General features: G+C 40.3%; 1 protein-coding gene across 1 annotated transcript in view; it reads left to right on the top strand.

The window, feature by feature from the left end:
• The window catches only part of LOC127568661 (double-stranded RNA-specific editase 1-like), a 235,057-nt gene that overhangs the window by 75,541 nt on the left and 138,511 nt on the right, over positions 1-21,005 (top strand). The window contains 1 exon segment of the mRNA XM_052012664.1: positions 8,011-8,058. Coding sequence (XP_051868624.1) covers positions 8,011-8,058 — 48 coding nt within the window.

Genomic DNA, 21,005 nt, shown 5'->3' with positions numbered 1-21,005 from the left:
TTGGCTTTGCTGTTTGTAAACGTAAAGGATTGCATTAGTTAAACTTAAACAACAATGTTATCAGAGCCTGCAATTGATCTGGGGCAAAATTACAAATCTGGATTTTGCTGGCGTAGCAGTGATGAGACCAATCCTTGTTCCCTGATCTGTAGCAAATCAAGTGTTATAAAATACTTTTTTTGTTTTTTTGTAGCTGACCTTTGGTGAGTTTTGTTTATAGGAGGTTACAGGCCATTTGGGGATGTAGTAAAACTCTGATCCATAACTGAATATTCAGAAATCCTGATGGTCCAGCATCAGGTGTATTTATTAGTCTGGAATGTGAGCTGGGGGTCCAGAGTGCAAATGGGGTGTATGACTAGGGCCAGAGGACTGGTGTGCAGCTGGAGCTGGCTTGAGGCCTGGAACAGCACTGGTCGTGAATATGGGTAGGTTTGTGGCTGGAACTGGGTCTGGGATGCTTGTATGTTTCCTGTTCCCTTCAAACAGCTGGTTCACTGGAAGATTTATTATACTGCCATGCAACATCTTTTTAAAATAGAGTGAAGTAGAAGTATGTTTGGGTATTTGTAGCAGCAATGCTCAATAGTCTGGAAAATCTGTCGGTCCAACTCACCAAGATTCCAAGGGCATCAGATTATTGAATATATACATTCAATAATCTATATTACTAATTATAATAAACTCCCTCAACTGGATAAATATCTAAGCACCAAGTTTTTTGCAACAGTATTGGCATCAAACTGTTCCATGTTTGGAAATTTCTTCTGATCTAATTTTGGATGTCATGAACACAGGATGACAAAGCTGAGACAGTGGAAGAGTTCACAGAAGTATTTGATAGAGGTAGTGGAATATTATCAGTGTGCATGTGGAACCTAAGTTTCTGTCTTCAAATGATATTATTGAGGGGTAGCAAACATTTGACAAATAGAAGGGTGCTTAGGATAGATCCTTGGAGAACTCAGGCCATAACTTTATAGGAATGATAAGAGAAGCCATCCCAAGTTAATATCCTGTCTCTGAATCCTAATGTAAAAATGGAATCATTCATTCAATTTATTAATTGCAAAACTACCATAACTACATTTTCATAAATGCATCCATTTGATTTTAAGACATGTTTCCCTAAAACTTTGAACAGGCAGTGAAATGCTAGTGATCAATTTGGTTTGAAAAACTAATAGTAATAACTTCATTGTGTCTTGTGTTTGGCACTTACATGTAAGAAATGATGATGTATCTTATATTTTACAATGATTTTCAAATGCAGTTATTGTCAAAGGATTGTGGTGAGTTATTCTTAGAATTATGTTAATGTACAAAATGATTTATATTTCTACTGATGCCTTTCTATGACAATGTGGAACAGAAGCTCAATTGTATTATTTTTGTGTGACTTTCAGATTTGAAAGGAAATTAGTCTTGATTCTAAATATCACAGTAGAATTCTGCTGATGAGGCTTTCTCTAAAGTATTGGGCCAAAACCTTTTTGCTGGTGGTGAACTGCTGAGCTCACCACTGATGTGTGCGATATCTTCAGACTTATCATTTGTGTATCCTGCATGAAATATAATGTGATTATGTGGGTAGACCAGAACAAGCACTGGTCCAAACGTTTGGTGAAAATAAAACCTTTGATTGCTGGTTTTTCGGGACTGCAAGCATTTCCCAATGAGATTGTAACTGTATGAGGCAGTGCCACCTACTGACAGAAAAGAGGGACACAGTGTGATAATTCAGTAAATATGAGAACTGAGAACACTCAATCAAAAAAAAATCATGACTTTCACAGAATTGGACTGGGAATTTTCGGTCCGGACCTGCGCTGGTGCATCTAACTTCTGTGCAGCATCCAGATGAGCTTCTGTGATGGCATACTTTTGGCAGTGCACCTTTGACCTCCTTTATGTCCATTCCTAATTCAAAGTACCCCTTCAGTGCTATTAGGGAGAGTGTTCCAGGATTTAGACCCTGTTATGATGAAAGAACAATGATATATTTCCAAATTAGATGGTGTGCATCCTGAAGGGGAATATGTAGGTAGTGGTGTCCCCATGTTCCTGTAGCCCTTGGTGGTAAAAGTTGAGTTTGGTAGGTGGTACGAGAGAACCCTAAGTGAGTAACTGCATTTTGTAGCTAGTACACACTGCATGTACTAGGGAAAATAAATATTTAGGGTGGTGCATGGAATACCAAAAAGCAGGTGCTTTGTCCTGAATGGTAGGGAGTTAGAACCATAGAACAATACAGCACATTACAGGCCCTTCGGCCCACCATGTTGTGCTGACCTTTAAACCACGCCTAAGACTATCTAACCCATTCCTCACACATATCCCTCTATTTTAAATTCCTCCATATGCTTATCTACATTAGTTGCTTGAGTGTCTTTTGGGCTGTACCTACCCAGACAATTGAAGAGTATTTAAGTACACTTCTGGCATGTCTTCTGGATGGTGGAAAGGTTGTGGTGTATAAGAGGTACCTAGTCTCTGACCTGCTCTTGAAGCCACAATTTTTATGTCACTGGTCCAGTTTAAATGCAGGTCTATGGTGACCCCAGGATGTTGATGGTGGGGAACTTGGTAATATATTGAATGTAAAGGGTAAGTAGTTAGACTCTCTCTCTTGCTGGAGGTGTTCATTGTCTGACACTTTTGTGAATGATACTCATCACTTATCAAGGTTGCTGCATGCAGGCATGGAATGCTTCCTTTGCTGAGAAATTGAAATTGAACGTTGTTCATTCACCATCAAACATCTCCACATCTGACCTTGCAGTGACAGGAAGCTCATTGATGAAGTTGGTTGGGCCTAAAAGATTGTCCTGAGCAACTACTGCAAAGATGTCATGGGCCTGGAATAATTGACTTCTAATAAGCACAGCCATCGTTTGACTCCAGCCATTAGACTGATTTCCCCTTTGATTCCTATTGACTTCAGTTTTTCCAGAGCTCCTTTATGCCACATGCAGTCAAATACTGCCTTGATGTCAAGGGCAGGCACTCTCACCTCATTTCTGGAATTCAGCTTTTTGGTCCATGTTTGGACTAAGACTATGTCCTCTGGAGCCGAGTGGATATAGCTGAGCAGGTTATTAGTAAGGAAGTGCTGCTTGACAGCACTGTCAGTGTTGCCTTTCATCACTTTGTTGATGATTGACAGTAGACTGAGCGATATTTAGTCTCCTACTTTCTGTGAACAGGATATGTGATCGGGTATATGCCATTGTTGTGACTGTGTTTGGACTGCTCAGCTGGAGGCATGGCTGATCCTAGAGCTAGGCCCTCAATACTGCAGCTGGGATGATATCTGGCAGTATCCAGTGCCTTCTGCTAGTGTCTGATATTATATGAAATGAATTAAATTGACTGGAGACTGGTTTCTTTAATGGTGGGGATCTGAGGAGGAAGCTGAGAGGGATCATGCACTCAACACTGGCTGAACATGATTGTGAATGCTACAGCCTTATCTTTAACACCCATATACTCTGCCACAGTTGACAATGGGAACGTCCTTGGAGCTGCCTCCTCCCATCAGCTGTTCAACTTTCCATTAGATCTGGCAGGCTGCTGAGCTTCAATCTGACCCCTTATTTGTGAGATCATTTCGCTCTGCATGCTGTTTTTTGCTGTTAAGCGTGCATGTGGTCCTATGTTGCAGCGTCTTCAGGTTAGCATCTCATTTTTACCTATGCTGCTCCCTGTCTTCTCCCTTTTCATTGCAACCAGGGTTGATCCTCTGTATTAATGAATATACTGAATCATTGAGTGTGGGTCTTCAGTATGTTGGGTGGTAGGACTACAGATTCTAGGTTGCGCGAAGGAGGGCAGCCGCATTACACCCTCCACCATCCCCCCTTCCTCTGTTTTCCCACAGCACCGTGGTGGCCTTGTATGCATTTGATTTGTGGCGTTAATGCAGAGGTCTCTTGAGGACTGAAATCCTTCTCTGCACAACACAGCAAAGACATTGCAGTTATGATGATTCTCTGCAGCTTCTGCAGGGAAATGAGTATCTCAGGATTTTGCAGTCAGATCAAGACCAGTATGATTCCAGTAGTGCAAACATCAGTTTTTCAGATGGCTACTTGGCACCTGTGTTCAATGCATTGACTTTTTAAATGCGCACGAGTCCGATTTAATGTTATAGTGGCTTTAATTACAAACTATTTGAGCCCTCTGTGCCATTAGCATCATATTTTCTGTGGAAGTGTAGCATTCTCAGTAAAAATTATATTAATTGTTTTTGTAATAATTTTTCATGTTTTATGCATCTGTCCTGTTTTGTGACCATTGTGTAAGTGAGATTGTAATTGTTGACCAGAAAAAATTGAATGAATTTTTCTTGCCTGTTTATTTCGTTTCATTTCATTACAGAAATTTGGATAAAGTTCCAAATGCTTGAACAATATTTAAAGCATTTAAAACTTGCTTGGTACTCCCTTGCCTACAGGAACTATTTCCTATACATAATCTTGCAGATAAATTTATCCATGACAGAGTCCATTTGTTCAGCTTTTTTTCCTATCTAACTCCACCCTTTGCTCTTGCCTTCTACACCTACTTTTACAAGTCTTTGTTTATTAGTTTACTGATTATTAATAATGTATTATTGATGCAGTAATTAATATAAGAATCATTTTCTTTCATTCTCTCTGCAAACTCTTTTGTGATTGGCAATCATTTTGCATAATTTGTAAATGGAATTCTGAAAAGCCAAACTGAGAAAATACAACAGTGGTGGCTATTTTGCAGAAGTATTTCATTGGCTGCAAAGCGTTTGATCCTTCCTACATATGTGAAAGTTATTGTATAAATGTAAGTTAATTCACTAATTCTGACCAATTACTTCTACTACCCAGGTCTTTTGTATCTTCAGATCGATCAAGTCATTTTCGCTTTGCACACATGTTTTATTGGTAGGGTGAAAAGAGCCTAAATTTGATGCAGGTTGTGGAAATAATTTCTATTTCCATATATTTCTTTAAAGTGTATTTTTATCAAACTTGTAATTTGAAAAAAACATTCTCAAAAGATCATCTGAATATATGTTGTTTTTTGCTGACAGGGATTGTTTTTGTTTACCTGGATAACCCTGACAATATACACAAATTTGGCAGAGGATTTGACGAGGCCAGTTCTGGTGATGGATGGATAAACCAGTTGTAGGCCAGAAATATTCAGTGTTTCCTCTTGAGAAGTCCTTTGGCTATGTGTCCATTATTCTTTCATTTGGTGCCTTGAAATAATTGTTTGTATTAAAGTCCTTATAGAAATGTTGGCATTGTTGTACTGTCCATAACTCTGTTTCTCCTTCTTTTATTTTGCTCTGTGATGTTGCTTGTTTCAATCCCTGCCTCTGCAAGTTCAGCTGCAGACTTAACCATTTTAATTATGCTTCAGCTGGCCTCTGGCAAGCTTCAGCTGTTGGAATTGTTTTTCTTCCTGCAAGTCTCCAAGGCTAAATGTTCTTGTTTTCCTGTTATTCAGGAAGCTTAGTTGACGCAAAGGCAGTTCCATTTAGGCAGATATCAGATTTCCAGTAATTTGTGTTTTCTAATTTGTTTCTTCCTATGCTCAGTGTGCATGCTAATGTGAGGGCCATTAAACTTTAACATTTATTTCATGAAACTAGATTGCTGTTACTTTGGGGCTATATGGAGAACCATCTTCTAAGGCTCATTTCCTTATAAGGAAAATAATGATCAAAGGGCTCCACGACTGTACAGTGTGTATTCTGTGTATTGAAAACATTCTTTCAGGCAATCTCTCTACATCAAGCATTATGTTTCTAACCCAGTTTTGACAGGGTGGGCAGGTGGATAGCTTTGTAGCTGGTGCATTACTTCCATTTATTCTGGGGTTCTGTGTGGTCCAACGAATGGACCTGCAGTTCCCTATACCATCCCAAATTCACCTCCTCTTTGAGCAGCCTTTGTCCAAGGATTTCATGAGTCAGAACGGATATTATGCTTTTTCAAGAAGGTTTCAAGAAGATCCTTGGATTTTTGTTTTTCTTTGTCCACCTGGTAACCTCTTCTTGTGATGGAGCTTGGAATAGAAAATCTATTTTTGCAGAGTCTGGTGTCAGGCATCCAAGCCACCTTGCAGCTGACTGAGTGTAATTGCATCCTCAGTGCTGGGGATGTCAACCTGGAAGTGGGCACAGACTTTGGTTTGTTTAGCCTGCCTGTGGATTTGGTTATTGATATAATATTCATGTTACAATATTTAATGTAAAAACCAGTGGATTTGAAGGATTTTGCAGAGACTGCATTCGTGGTATCTCTCCAGTGCTTTGAGGTAATCCAAGACTCAGAAGTGTACGGGTGAGCAGGAATCACTGCTGCCTATTAGACTATGAATTTTTTTTTACAGTTTTGAGGTCTTGGATCTTCAAACACCCTTTTCTCAGGCAGCTGAAGTCTGTGCTGGTGCACTAAAGCTAATGGTGAATTTCATTATCAGTGTCTGCCTTCATTGAAAGCTTCATGATGACATACAAGCCATGCTTTTAATCAACAGGTCCACAACAGACCCAGTCTTAGTGCAGACTGATATCAAGCAAGGCTGTGTCATTGCCTTGGCACTTTTCTCAAATTTTCTCCCCATTTGACTATCTTCCCACTGGAGTGGAGCTGTAGGGAGGATGGGGAGTTGAAGGAAGGATGGGGAGTTGTTGAACTTGCACTTCCTCCATTCCAAAAAGATCACCCTAATCTAAGCCATTGAGCTGCAACATGCAGGCCATGGTTGCACATAAGCTCATTCAGAGCCCAAGCCCAAAGTCAATGTTGATTGTTCTCTGAAGCATGTGAAGTGTCTTATTAACATCAGCAAAGCTAATGGCCTCTACCAACCTGCCTCCGTTGTACAACGACCAGTGTCCTCTGATAACAAAGGTCCATGATGATGAAACCATGGAAAACGTGGACAGTTTTCTATATTTTGGGAGACACTTGTCAATGAAGGCAATACTGAAAACACTTCTGCATGGTTCCTCATTAGGCCTACCATATCATTCTTAAAGTTCGTGACAGAATTAGGCTGAAAATCCCAGTTGTGACCTAACCAGTGTTTTATAAAGATTCAACATGACCTCCCTGCTTTTGTGCTTTATGCCTCCTGGGTTTTAAAATTCACAACTTCTATTGAGGTAAGCATTGCACTGCTAATTTCCTTCAGCAAGGCAGTCAAGTCTCTCACATTTTGTCACTTGTTTTAGTTTTTAAAATCAGAGTTGATGAGGCTTACTGTTACCTATTAGTAGTTTCTGACACAAATGACCACATCATCCTCTTCCCAGGGCTTTTGCATAATCATTTAGCTATGTGGGAGTGTACTTGGATGGTTCCTTTCTTTTGTATGCAATCATAGTTGGAGGATCAGCTGCAATGTTTTGTTTCTCTTCCATGTAAGCACCGTTACCAAAAATCTATTTTTAGCACTTCACTAGTTACCAAACACAGCATCAATTTCCATGGGTTTACTGACAGCAGCCAGCTCTTCTTTAACATTTTCTTTAACTTCAGTGCAAATACCTAAATGGGTTGAATTTTTTTTTCTAGTACCTGCTACTGGAGGAGCAAAAATGTCCTTCCAACCAAATACTGCAGAAACGAAAGCCTGGTCCCTGCCACATATTCTGTTACCAAGGCTCTGATTTAATTCTCCAGGAAACAATCTAAAACAGGATTGTTTGCAATGTTTGATCCTGAGATGAGGGTGGGTGATATATCTGTGTGCTGTCAATACTACATAATTCCACTTATGTAAAATCATCCCAGTCTACCACTGCATCAGCTCAAAGGGTGCTTTGGGATGTCTTATTCTGTTAAAGATATGTATATTCAAGTTTTTTTTTGTTTAGTTGCAAGAATAAATACAGCTCTAGTATAAATTGCTTTGCATTTACAGACTTGAGCCTGAAACATTCTTGATGTTGCCTTGTGGAAACCACTGCTGTAAAGCCACATTTTGTGACACAGTTATTCTCTCTCTTTACAGATTATTGGACCCAAGATATGTTTGGAAGGAAATGGGACCCCCAAGCAGGTATTCAAAATAGTTGAGACTTTTCAGATGCAGAGTTTGAACTGAAACATCTGTTGGATGTTTTGGAAAGAATTGTGGCAATGTTATAAGTTTGTCTTGTTCAGTCAGCACCATTGAGCCTTTAGTACTACTCTACAGTTTTTGAATGCTTTCTTAGAAAAGGTATTTAATTACTCAGTTGTGTAACAGTGCCATGAGTTTTAATCTTCATTACCCTTTGAATCTGACAAAGGGATGAATGCACATGGTAATTTTGGATAAATATGTTCAATAAATCATTGTTAGCACCAAGGAATCTGGGGATAACTGAGCTATATTTCACAATTGATGAAAAATATTATTGTATCTCTGGTGGGTACCTTGGGTGAGCATTGAGCATTCAGATCAGAGAAATTAGTGTTCACATTTCAAAGAAGAGTTTTGATGAAAAAATAGACTTTCTTAATAAGGTTCCATTTGGCTTCAAATGCAGGAATTGTTAATGTAACTATTCCCAGCACACTAACCTTCTAGCATTGAGGTGCGACTGGATTCTTGGGCTGCATACACAATAGCAAGGCTGTATGATGTGGTGTCCACTGTGGAACTGGAGATATGTGTTTGCCAGAGGTACTAAGAGTGATTGGAGTTCATTATTAAAGCACATTACTGAACCATTTGGGTCCTTGCGACAATCTGGAAACACTTATGGCCAGTTTCTAGTGATACTAAATAATTCAAGTTTTTTTCTTGTCATTTAATATTCAATTTCACACCTTCAATGATGAATTTTGAACTTTTGACCATTTGGGTGGATTCCAATGCCGTATTCGCGAGCATATCCTGCCTTGGATATGTTGCAACAGTGTTGGAACTTGTGTGTCTCATTTCGGCTGCTCTTTGTTTGCTGTGGCTCAGTTGGTAACACTCTTGCCTGAATCAGAAAATTGTGGGTTCAAGTCTAGGCTGCATTGATGGAGGAGCTGTCTTTCACATGAATTGTTAAAACAGAGCCCTCTTTTTCTCTCAGGTGGATGTAAGAGATATCATGCACTACTTTGAAGAAGGATTTATTTATCCCTCTATCAACATCACTAAAATTGATTACAAGACAATTATCACAGAACCGTTTATGGAAGTTTGTCATACCCAAATTATCTCAAGAGTGACTACTCTTGCTGCTATGGGACATCCTGAAGGGTAAAAAGTCACGGAGTTATACAATTTCTTCAGCCCAATTCGTCCAAGCTGATAAAGGATCCTTCCTGAGCTAGTCCCTTTTGCCAGCGTTTGACTCATATTCTCCGAAACATTTTCTATCCTTACACCTGTCCAGGTGTCTTTTAAACATTGTAATTTTATCTGCCTCAACCACTTCCTCTGGCAGCTCATTCCATATACCCACCACCCACCGTGTGGAAAAAATTGCCCCTCAGGTCCCTTTTAAGTCTTTGCCTTCTCACCTTAAACCTATGCCCTGCAGTTTTAGATTCCTCACCCTGGGAAAAAGACTGTGACCACTCAGCTTATCTATGCCTCTCATGATTTTATAAACCTATATAAGGTCACACCTCAGCTTCCTATGCTTCAAGGAAAGTAGCCTTGGGCTATCCAGTCTCTCCTTACAACTCAAGCCCCCCAAGTCCTAGTAACATCCTTGTGAATCTTTTCTCCACCCTTTCCAGCTTAATGGCATCTTTCCTATAGCTAGGTGACTGGAATTGCACGCAATACAAGTGTGGTCTCACAACTGTAATGTGATGTCCCAGCTCTTGTACTCAATGTGTCAGGGCGTTGCTATTGCACTTGCATTTGGCATGCTTGCCTTCATTGCCTGACCAATGAAGGCAAGCATGCCAAATGCAAGTGCAATATAAGTGCAATAGCAATCTAAGTATTTTCTTGCTTTTCTTCTTTCACCATTCAACATTCTCAATTCCAGAAAATACAAACCAAATCAATGCAATAGCTTCATAACTTAACCTGTGAATCCGTCATTTTAGACATTCTGCATTCCACCTACTGTAGCAGTAATATTACTTTCATGAAGTGTACAGAGCATGAAGTGGCTTTATTTCCATGTTTCTTTCTTTCTTATTTAAATATTCCTTATGCCTTTTTTCTGTCCTTAATTAATCTCACATATTGGCATAATACATCCTTTCTCTGCTAATCATGGTGACCCCTGCATAACAGGGTTGGGGGGGGGACAGGTGGCTGCATTCTTAGAAAAAGGTCTGCATCACGGTTTTCTGTAATGTAAAGCCATATCATCTGTATATACATCAAGAAACGAGCTGAAAAAAAATGTTTATTTATTTACTTTCTTTTTGCATAAATTCTGTAAGAGCTAATTTTATTCCATATCTCAAATTTCTGGTTGTGATTTGTGAATTCTGAAAGGGCAAATTTCTGTTACCTGAATGGCCGTAATGTAGGGGGTCACCTGTATTTCCCCTTATTTGGAATAGTGCGCTCACATTTTCTTCAGTTATGTAAATTATTTATAAATATTGCTTTTATTTTGATTTCTGTCTTCAGTTGAAATATTTATGCAAGATGCCTGTTTCAGTGCCATAGCTCTAATATTTTTCTTAATTGTTCTGTCTTAAAACATGATCATCAGTTTTTATTAGTACTTTGGATTTCCACAGTTGGAAGCCCCTTGGTTTAACTTTAGCTTGAAGGCTAAAGGATGCTCTTAAAGGGATGAGTTTACTTGACTAGAATTATAGAAATAAGCCTTGGAGTTGATATTGGAAAAAATCTCAAGCATGTGCATTGTTTATTGGAGTAAAGTTGAACTTATCGGTAAAGATTCTCACTCCGTGCACCTGTGTGTCTGTATGGGATTTGATGAGAGGTCTCTATGTTTGTGAATTATACTAAATCATAATTATCCGTAAGTGATACAGATCATCTTGTCATAACAAAACAAAACGCCAGTTCCTCTAAGGCCCCTGGTGATGACACAAAGGCTGCAATGACGTACAGTGGTCATCCCATTCATGGATATAACAACTTCTGTCTGAGTTTCAGCTTGTCAAAATGCGCTTTATTTGTTTTTGATTTAGTTCACCCTTGCAAGAAGAAAATGATAAGGCTTGATTATTTCTCCCCATCCATTGGAACTGGTAGCTCCTGGCTACCACTGAAGAAACAAACAGCAGAGTTGTCAGCACAAAAACCCATACTTCTGGTTCTGACCACAAGTTTGGCCCACGTTCCTGACCCTTGGTATTCCCTGGCTCTGACAGCAATACCAGCCATATATAATCATAGTTGTTACTTCAGTTACCTGCCAAAACACGGGCAATTATAGGACTTCGGAAGTCACATGCATAGAAGTAATATGCTAGGTAGCTGTAATTTTACGTATTTGTGAAGAACCAACATGGTAACTCTCAAAAAAAACCTATATGGCCCAGGATACCAATCCTGGCTCTGGCCATACACCAACTATTGATATTTCACAACTTGCCAGCACAAGACATTAAATAAAACCCATCTCTGATGTTGACAAAAAAAATGAAAATTTTGAGTTTGGAGCAGGAAAATTAGTTGAGTAGCTGTATTTCTACCAGCAGGTGGTGCATTAATATCATGCCGCATTCTGCCTTTCGAGCACATTAATACTCTGGTAGAAGCAGACTTGTTAATAAAAACAGAAGTTTGCACATGACATCAGCATGAGGTAGAAGTGCAAGAAGAGGCCACCATTTATTCTAAAGTTAAAATAGGGAAAGCTAGAAATATTCAGCAGATCAGAGCATATCTCTGGAAGAGAATCAGTTCCAAGCAAGTACCAAGCCAGGGTGAGAAAGGGAAAAAAGAACAAGGGAGAGGTATATATTTGGGTTGAGTAATTAAGTGCTGAGTTGATAGTGCAAGACAGACATGGTTGCTAATGGGATTAATTTAAAACAAAACAAGTGGTCAAGAATAACTATCAATAGTGACAACAGAACTATTGGCTGCACTTGTTATCCATGAAAGGTGGATCCATGGTTTGGTATTCCTTTTCATTGCCCAACCTCTTAAGAAGAATTAAAGTTAGAAATATATTGTAAATGTCATTGCAGTAATGAAGTTATTTATAAGTAGATGGATCTGCTGGAAATCCGGGAGTACACGTTCAAAGGATATTGGAAGATTATGTTCCCCCAAGATCTGACTGCCTTTTCCGACACTATCCCTGTGTTTTAGCTTTTAAAAAATTAACTCTCACAATATTGTCAATTCCAGCAAGACCAGAATTTGCTGCTGCACCTAGTTAGAGAAGATGTTGCCTTGAATTGCTACAGTCTGGGAAATCTTTGAACAGCCAAGACACTTTCTTTCACTGATTGCTGTTGTGTTATGTATTAAAGCAGATTCAAATCCAGTTTCTTCTTTGAGATGCTTCACTGCATGTAGTCATTTGGATCAAGATTTAAATCATTTTACTCCTTAAGATGATTGGATTTGTCATTAACAGCCAAGTGTTTACAGCCAATAAAATATTAAAGGGTAGTCACCGTTGAAATGTAGGAAACACACAAGTATATTTGCATGCACTAAGGAGCCACAGACTGAAATCTGATGATGACTAGGCCATCTGTTTTCGTGTCATTGAAGAGAAAATATAGGCCACAGTATTGAGATTTCAAAATGGTGCCATGGGAACACCTCTGGGGCAAGAAAAGCCAACCTCTCAACAATGGATCTGTTCATAAAGTGGTAAAACATCTTCAGGTTCTTCATAGGATTTTTATCAAGCATAACTTAATACTGAGATCTTAAATAGGGAGGTAGACAGCCATAGAGCCTTAGGAATTCCAGAGTTTCAACCCCTGGCGCTGAAAATTAAAAATGGACTATCCGAGAAACCAGATTTGAAGAAGCACTGATGTTCTGGAGAGTTACAGGTCTCGGGATAGTCACAGAAATGAGGAAAGGCAAGACCATACAGGCCTTTAAGAGTGAAGATGAATATATTAGTACTAAAGCATTACTAGACTGGAATGAGCAAATGGACCCATTTAGTACTGGAATAATCTAGTTTAGATCAAAAGCAGAGAAGCCAACAAATGAGCCAAAATGGGATTGGAGTTGAGCAATTTATGTAGGGGAAATAGGCAGACGGCATAAGAGCTGTTATTTTGATGATTGGAGGCCAATCCAAGTGAAATGGGACCCAATGATCTGGAACAACCTGATTCAGCCTCAGACAATGGCCAGATGGAAGGAAGTAGCTGGTGGCTAAAAATATGGAGATTGTGGCATGGAGTGAAGGTAACGGTTTTAATACTGAAGTTGGAGAAATTTCAGTTCATCCAGGATTGGACATCGAACGAGCAGTATGTCAAAGCAGATAAAGTGGAAAGGTTGAAAGAGTTAGTGGTGAGTAAAGAAGAAGCTTTAGACAGTACAAAACTCCTTCAGGTCTGCATTGATATGCGAGCCCAAAGTTTGTGCTTTTGTTTCTGCAGTGGACTTGAATCCAACTGCAGTGGAGATACGTATGACACCCATGAAGCCACAGCTGGCACATTTAACACGCAGTCCCTTTGCTGTTCAGATCTTATTACAAAAATGCTTTGTTCTCTAGCTAAATCTTGACCTGCATTAAGATGTTTTGCAAAAGAATCTAAAGCAGAGGATATGAAATGTGCTGCCAAGTTTGGTGGAAATAAAGTCATTCACATCTTTCAAAAGACAATTGGTTAAGGTACTTGAAGCATAACAAAATTTCTGAATTTCTGGGACACGGAAAAAAAACAGATGAGCATGGCTAACTGGGTTGTTTTCTTGAGCCACTGCAGACTTGAGGTGGCCATAACCCACTACCTGTCGTGTTCTATTCTATCATTACTTTTTGCATCCATGGCAGGGCAAAGGAAATCAGTGTTGAGTATGGAACTGATTTACTATTTAGATCTAGCGTTACTGTTCACTGTTTTAGATCGGATATTATGTAGTGAAAATCTCTCATTTTACGCTTAAATGAATTTTAACTCCAATCATTAGAAGTGCCTGCCCTTTGCACCAGCGTCTTTTTGCAGAGGTGGTATTGACTTGAGAAGGAGCCTGGCAAAGTGCAGAGCCAGTAGTAGTGGTGGGCTAGTTTTTATCAGCCATTGTTTTGAATTTGTTAATATCATTTCCTTCCTATTTGGAAGCAAATAATAATAATTTGTAACAAATGCCCTCTCCTGGTCTCCTTGGTAAGTGTCAGGTGAATTTATGCTGTTTTTAACTAAAGGTAATTGATTCTTCCAGAGTTGGTGCTGGTCTTTATACCTGTTGTTGCCCTTCCCAAATAATATGTAGTGTTGGAAAGATCACGTCATTACAGTGAAACTTGAGTCCTAGTAAAACAATAAAGCTCAAGTGAACCCGGGATTGCCCAAGAAATTGATATTTATGGCTTAAGATATTGAATTCTGTGATGAACTCATAAAGTGGCAGTTAGCTGCAGCACCCCAATTTATGAGGATGAGAACAGGCTATAAGTTCCTGTTCTTAATCACAGTCTAGAGATCCTTGCAAGAACTGCTGGCAACATATGGTGGAGATAGGAGCAGGTGTCTGAATCACTTTACTTGAGAGTGGAAAAATGGAACAGAAAACTGAAGGTAAAATTACAGTATTGGGTAATTAACAGTGGGTTCATTCATGGGGCCACCATAGTTTCTGTTTTATACCATAAGACCATAAGATATAGGAGCAGAATGAGGCCATTCAACCAATCAAGTCTGCTCCGCCTACCAATCATGGCTTTTTTTTTCCAACCCTATTCTCCTGCCTTCTCCCTGTAACCACTTCACCAATCAAGAACCTATCAATCTCTGCCCAATGACTTGGTCTCCACCGCCCCCTGTGGCAATGAATTCCACAGATTCACCACCCTCTGGCTGAAAAAATTCCTCCTCATCTCAGTTTTAAAAGAATGTCCCTTTATTCTGAGACTGTGCCCTTGGATCCTAGACTCTCCTACTAATGGAAATATCCTCTTGATGTCAACTCTATCCAGGCCTTTCAATATTCAACATGTTTCAATGAGATCCCTCCTCACCCTTCTGAACTCCATCGAGAACAGGCCTGAGACATCAAATGCTCCTCATACGTTAAGTCTTTCATTCCCAGGATCATTCTTGTGAACCTCCTCTGGACCTTCTCCAGGGCCATCGCATCTTTCCATGGATATGGTGCCCCAAATTGCTCAAAATATTCCAAATGCAGTCTGATTAACGCCTTATAAAGCCTCAGCGGTACATCCTCAGCATACAACTCTGTTTCTTTGAAAAACCAGGTATTGAAAGAAAGCTTGGTGAGCTAATAATTACCACCAGTTCTCCCAGCTTCTGTTCAGTAATTGTGCAGCAGTGAATGAATCAGTTAATAATCTTGGAAATTATAAAACTGGCAATGATTTAAATTTAATTAGTGGTTAAGGTAGTTCAAGAATGCAGAATGTAAATAATAATTTATCTGTTTTCCTCTTGTCAATTTAACAATGTACAGTGTGTGAACAAAATTATTATTTTGCAACAAAGGTTGTGTGCTCTTGTTTAAGGTCAATGAGACTTAATAGGATACTTAAAGCAAGCCATATGTAAAACAATTGAAATCTGCTGTGATATTTGGAATAAAATGTTGCATCTGTATACTTTTTTGTTACTTTGTAAAATTCCTTTCATTCAATTCAATCAATGTTTGTTGTTGTCCACTCCATTAGAACAAAGAAAATAAGTCAGAAAGCCATAAACTAAACTTAATCAAGGAGCAAATATAACATGGTAAGTTAATTTATGAAATAATTTGCAAACTGTCATGGTTGGATATATGTGACTCCGATTTGTTGGAATTTGGAAGTTTGTAAAGAGTATACATTATTCAAGGCAAGGAGATGGGTTATCATGAGTAATTATTTACCTTAAAAATATTTCTGCAGTATTTAAAGGCTCCAACCGTTCTCAGATCTATCTTATTATCACACGATTGTCTTAAGGCAGCAAGGATAACATTGTGGCTTGCTTGATTTTGCATATGTAATTATTTGTTCATTCTATTGATCTGCATGCAGAAATTTACAGAAGGCTGGCATTTTGCTAATTCCCTTGCACCCAGTATGAAGCTGTAATTAGCTTCAGGATCTCTGTAGACCATGATAACCAGAGCAGCTCTTGTCAAAAGGCCAGATTAGGAGGTGACTTTGAATAATTCCTTAGTCATTAGAATAGTCGAGGTTGTTCATAGCCATAACATGGAAATTAGTTACTAATTGTAGAGTTGTTTGTGTGGTGTGTGTGAATGTCAGGATTTTTTCAATAACAAGGTAGCACTGCATTAGACTACGATTTCATTTATGGCTCAGGATGATTCCTTGTGTCAGGGGAATAGCTGGATGTTCTGGTAATGCAAAAACTACATTTTTGGGTTGTGAGCTAACCTTGCTGGTGAGCAGAACAAAGTAGATGTTTGTATGGAATATTCATTTATCACACATAGTAGAGCGAGAATAACATGGTATGAACTGATTCGGCATAATTAGAGGGCAAGCTACAAGTTGAATTGCCTCATTGTGTTCTTGAAATGATATTTTTAAGTATGTACAATAGAGGTGCACAAAAATACAGGGAGGTCAAATTGGTCATCTGGAAGACTTCTGACTGCTGCTTGTGCAAATCCACAAGTCCTGAACTACTTGTCGTTGTCCATTTTTATTCTGACTTAATAATCCTTAATGCCTCAACATTTGAGGTTGCATCTGATTTATTTCCTGTCTTGTAGGTATCCACTCCGTGCTTTAAATGGCTTGGGTTATATTTGTAATATTTTTGTACTGGTTTTTGATAGTGCAACAAGTTAGAGGATTAATATCCTATCCAAGGTTGTCGTGGGAAATGAGGTTGATCCTCCCTTGTCCCACGCTTGTTGTATCTACTATGTCAAGTGATGTGAAGGTATGAAAATATCCCAGTTATTCGCACTTTTATTGATTTTTGTTCCTTTAAGTCTGCATGAAAGCATGTGTTTTATTATTTTCTTGCAACAAAAAAAAAACTACCTTAACTTGAATAGTGGACTACAAATTCTTTCACCTACATCAATATTTTTATCTGGATCCCTGTTGTGTTTGATATGTGTCAAAGTCATTTCATTCCCATTTTAGCAATACAGCAAGTTAATTAATCTTGCACATATAATGATATAGAAGAAGGTGATTTTGGCCTGTTAGTTCTATGCTAGCACACAGCAGAGGAACACCATAAGTCCCATGCAGCAAAAAATCTGCTGGAGGAACTCAGCAAATTGAGCAGCATCTATGGGGGGGGGGGGGGGAAGGGGAATGGAATTGTTGACGCTTAGGATCAATATCCTGCATCAGGACTGAGAAGGGAGATGGCCAAATTGTTTGTTGCTCCAGATTCCAGCATCTGCAGTCTCTTGCGTCATCATTAGTCCCATTCCTCTCTTTTTAATTCCTTGTACCCCTACAACTTATTCTCTTTCATGCGTGCCCATCAATTCCCCTTTGATTCTTTTTGCCATTGACCTGGACTAACAGTCATTTACAGCAGCCAATTAACCTACTGGTATGTCTTTAGGAGGCAATAGGAGCACCTGGATGAAACTGACACAGTCACAGAGAATATGCAACTGCACAGACAGCACCTGAGGTCAGAACCAAGTTTAGGTCCCTGGAACTGAGAGGCGGCAGCACTAACTGCTGTATCATTTTGCCACCTAGCTTGACAGTTACAGAAATAAAAACAGAAAATACTTCATATACTTCTTTGAGATATGGGAAGTCAAGGAACCTCACGGTCTCCCTGGTGACTGGATCTGTGGGAAGTGCGGCCAGGTGCAGCTCCTGACAGACCAGGTCAAGGAACTGGAGGTACAGGTGGATGTACTCAGGATCCTCCGGGAGGCTGAGGATATCATAGAAGAGAGTTTTGATGAGGTGGTCACACCTCAGGTGCAGGCTGCATATAAATAGGTGACCATCAGGAGAGGTAAGGGAAGTAGGCAGAGGGTGCAGGGTTCCCCTGTGACCATTCCCCTCAGTAGCAGGTATACCCCTTTGGATACTGTCGGGCGGATGACCTTTCAGAGGCCAGCAGCAGAGCGGGGCACTGGCACTGTGCCCACCTCTGAGGCAAAGGAGGGAAGGGTGAAGCCAGGCAGAGTGATAATGATAGGGGACTTGATAGTTAGGGGTGTAGATAGGTGTTACTGTGGCTACAATGTCAAGGATATTTCGCAGCGGGTACAGCACATTCTGAGAGGGGAGGGTGAACTGCCAGAGGTCATGGTCCATTTAGGTACCAATGACATTGACAGGAGCTGGGACAAGATCCTGCAAAGAGATTTTAGGGAGCTAGGTAGAAAGTTAAAAAGCAGGACTTCTAGGGTTGTAATCTCAGGATTACTACCTGTGCTACATGCTAGTGAGGTGAGAAATAGATACAGTACATAGTGCGTTCAATATGTGGCTAAGAAACTGGTGCAGGAGGGAGGGTTTCAGATTTATGGATCATTGGGCTCTCTTCCAGGGCAGGTGGGACCTTTGCAAACAAGACAGTTTGTATTTGAACTGGAGGGGAACCAATATCCTCGCCGGGAGGTTTGCTAGTGCTGCTCAGGAGGGTTTAAACTAGAGTGGCAGAGGGATGGGAACCACAGCAGCAGGGCAACAGGTGGTAGGGTTGAGGGCAAGAAAGGTGGTGTGACAAGTAAGACTGAAAGGAAGGACAGTAAGAGACAGGCCAATAAACACGGTGGGACTGATGGGCTGAAGTGTGTTTACTTCAATGCTAGGAGTATTATGGGTAAGGAGGATGAGCTTAGAGCCTGGATCAGTACATGGAATTACGATGTTGTTGCCATTACAGAGACCTGGTTGTGAGGGACGGGACTGGCAGCTCAACATTCCTGGGTTTCATTGTTTTAGATATGATGGGAAGGGGTGGGGGGTGCAAAAGAGGTGGAGGGGTTGCACAACTGTTAGGGAGAATGTCACAGCAGTGGAAGCTCATCCACAGAGGCAATTTCGGTGGAGCTCAGAAATAAGAAAGGTGCAATTACACTGATGGGATTATACTACAGGCCCCCCAATAGCCACTGAGGTGGAGGAACAGATATGCAGACAGATTATGGAAAGGTGCAGAAGCAACAGGGTTGTCATAGTTGGGGACTTTAACTTCCCCGGTATTGATTGGAACTTCCTTAATACAAGAGGCTTAGATGGGGCAGGATTTCTTCAGTGCATCAAAGAGGGTTCTTGAAACAGTATGTGGAGAGTCCAACTAGAGGAGAGAACATATTGGATCTGGTTTTGGGAAATGAGCCAGACCAGGTGACAGACCTGATAGTGGGTGAACATTTTGGGAATAGTGACCACAACTCATTATGTTCTAAGATGGTTATGAGTAAGGATAAAATTGGATCTTTTGTACTAAATTGGGGGAAGGCAAATTACGACGATAAGACGGGAGCTAAGGGACGTTGCCTGGGAGCAGCTGCTGTCAGATAAGTTCACGTCTGATATGTGGGAGTTGTTTAAAGACCAGCTGATCAGAGTTCAGGATCAGCATATTCTGACAAGGAGCAAGGACAAGGATGGTAAGGTCAGGGAACCTTGGCTGACCCGAGAGGCCCTAAATTTTGTCAGAAAGAAAAAGGAAGCATGCGTAAGGTTTAGGAAGCTAAATTCAGATTGGACCCTTGTAGAATATAAAGAGAGCAGGAAAGTGCACAAGCAGACGATTAGGAAGGCCAAAAGGGGCCACAAAATGTTCTTGGCGAGCAGGATCAAAGATGATCCCAAAGCATTTATACTTGTATTTAGAGGAGGATAACTAAGGAGAGGGTAGGTCTTCTCAAGGATAAAGGAGGGAATTTGTGCTTGGAGTCAAAGCATGTGGCTGAGATACTAAATGAGTACTTTGTGTCGGTATCTAACGAGGAGAAGGATTTGGAGGACAGTGAAGGCAGAATAGGGCATGCTAATGTGGTGGGATATTTTGAGATTAAGGAAGAGGTAGTGTTGGGTCTTCTGAAAATCATTAAGGTGGATAAGTCCCCAGGGCCTGATAGCATATATCCCAGTATACTGAAAGAAGCAAGTGAGGAGATTGCTGGGGCTTTGACAAAGATCTTTGTGTCCTCACTAGCAACATGCGAGGTCCCGGAGGACAGCAAATGTTGTGCCTTTGTCCAAGAAGGGAAATACGGATAATCCAGGTAACCATAGGCCAGTGAACCTCCACGTCAGTTGTAGGAAAGTTATTGGAGAGGATACTGAGGGATAGGACTTACGTGCATTTGGAAAGGCATGGCCTGCTTAGGGACAGTAAGGGACAGGTCATGCCTTACGAACTTGATCGAGTTTTTTGAGGAAGTGACAAAGGAGTTTGATGAGGGTAAGGAAGTGGACGTCATATCCATGGAGTTTAGTAAGGCATTTGATAAGGTTCCTTATGGTAGGTTGATTCAGAAGATAAAGATGCATGGCATCCAGGGGGAATTGCTAGTTTGGATTCGGAACTGGCTTGCCCACAGGAGACAAAGAGTAGGTGTGGAAGGATGTTATTCTGGCTGGAGGTCTGTGACCAGTGGTGTTCTGTAGAGAGAAAAATGCCTCTTGTTTCACATGGATGTTGTATGTTCATATTTAGGATTTCCAATGTCTAAAGCTTTTGCTTTTTATCAGATAATAGCTTTTTGTGTATTCCAGTTTTCTTCATCTCCCCCCCACCCCAACCCCTGCCTCCCTGACAGTTATCTGCTCTCCCCTCCAAGTTGCTTCTTAAATCTTACTACTTTCAGCAAGCTTGGCTCGACTATCCTAACTTAATATTTACTTGTATCTGTCAACAATTTCTTTCCTCCCACAGATGCTGCATGACCCACTGAGTTCCTCCAGTACATTGTTTGTCGCTCTAGATTCCACCATCTGCAGTCTCTTGTGTCTCCAG

Source organism: Pristis pectinata, chromosome 1 (genome assembly GCF_009764475.1).
Source record: "Pristis pectinata isolate sPriPec2 chromosome 1, sPriPec2.1.pri, whole genome shotgun sequence".
Lineage (NCBI taxonomy): Eukaryota > Metazoa > Chordata > Chondrichthyes > Rhinopristiformes > Pristidae > Pristis > Pristis pectinata.
The sequence above is the reverse complement of the archived record's forward strand: the minus strand, read 5'-3'. Positions and strand labels throughout refer to the sequence as shown.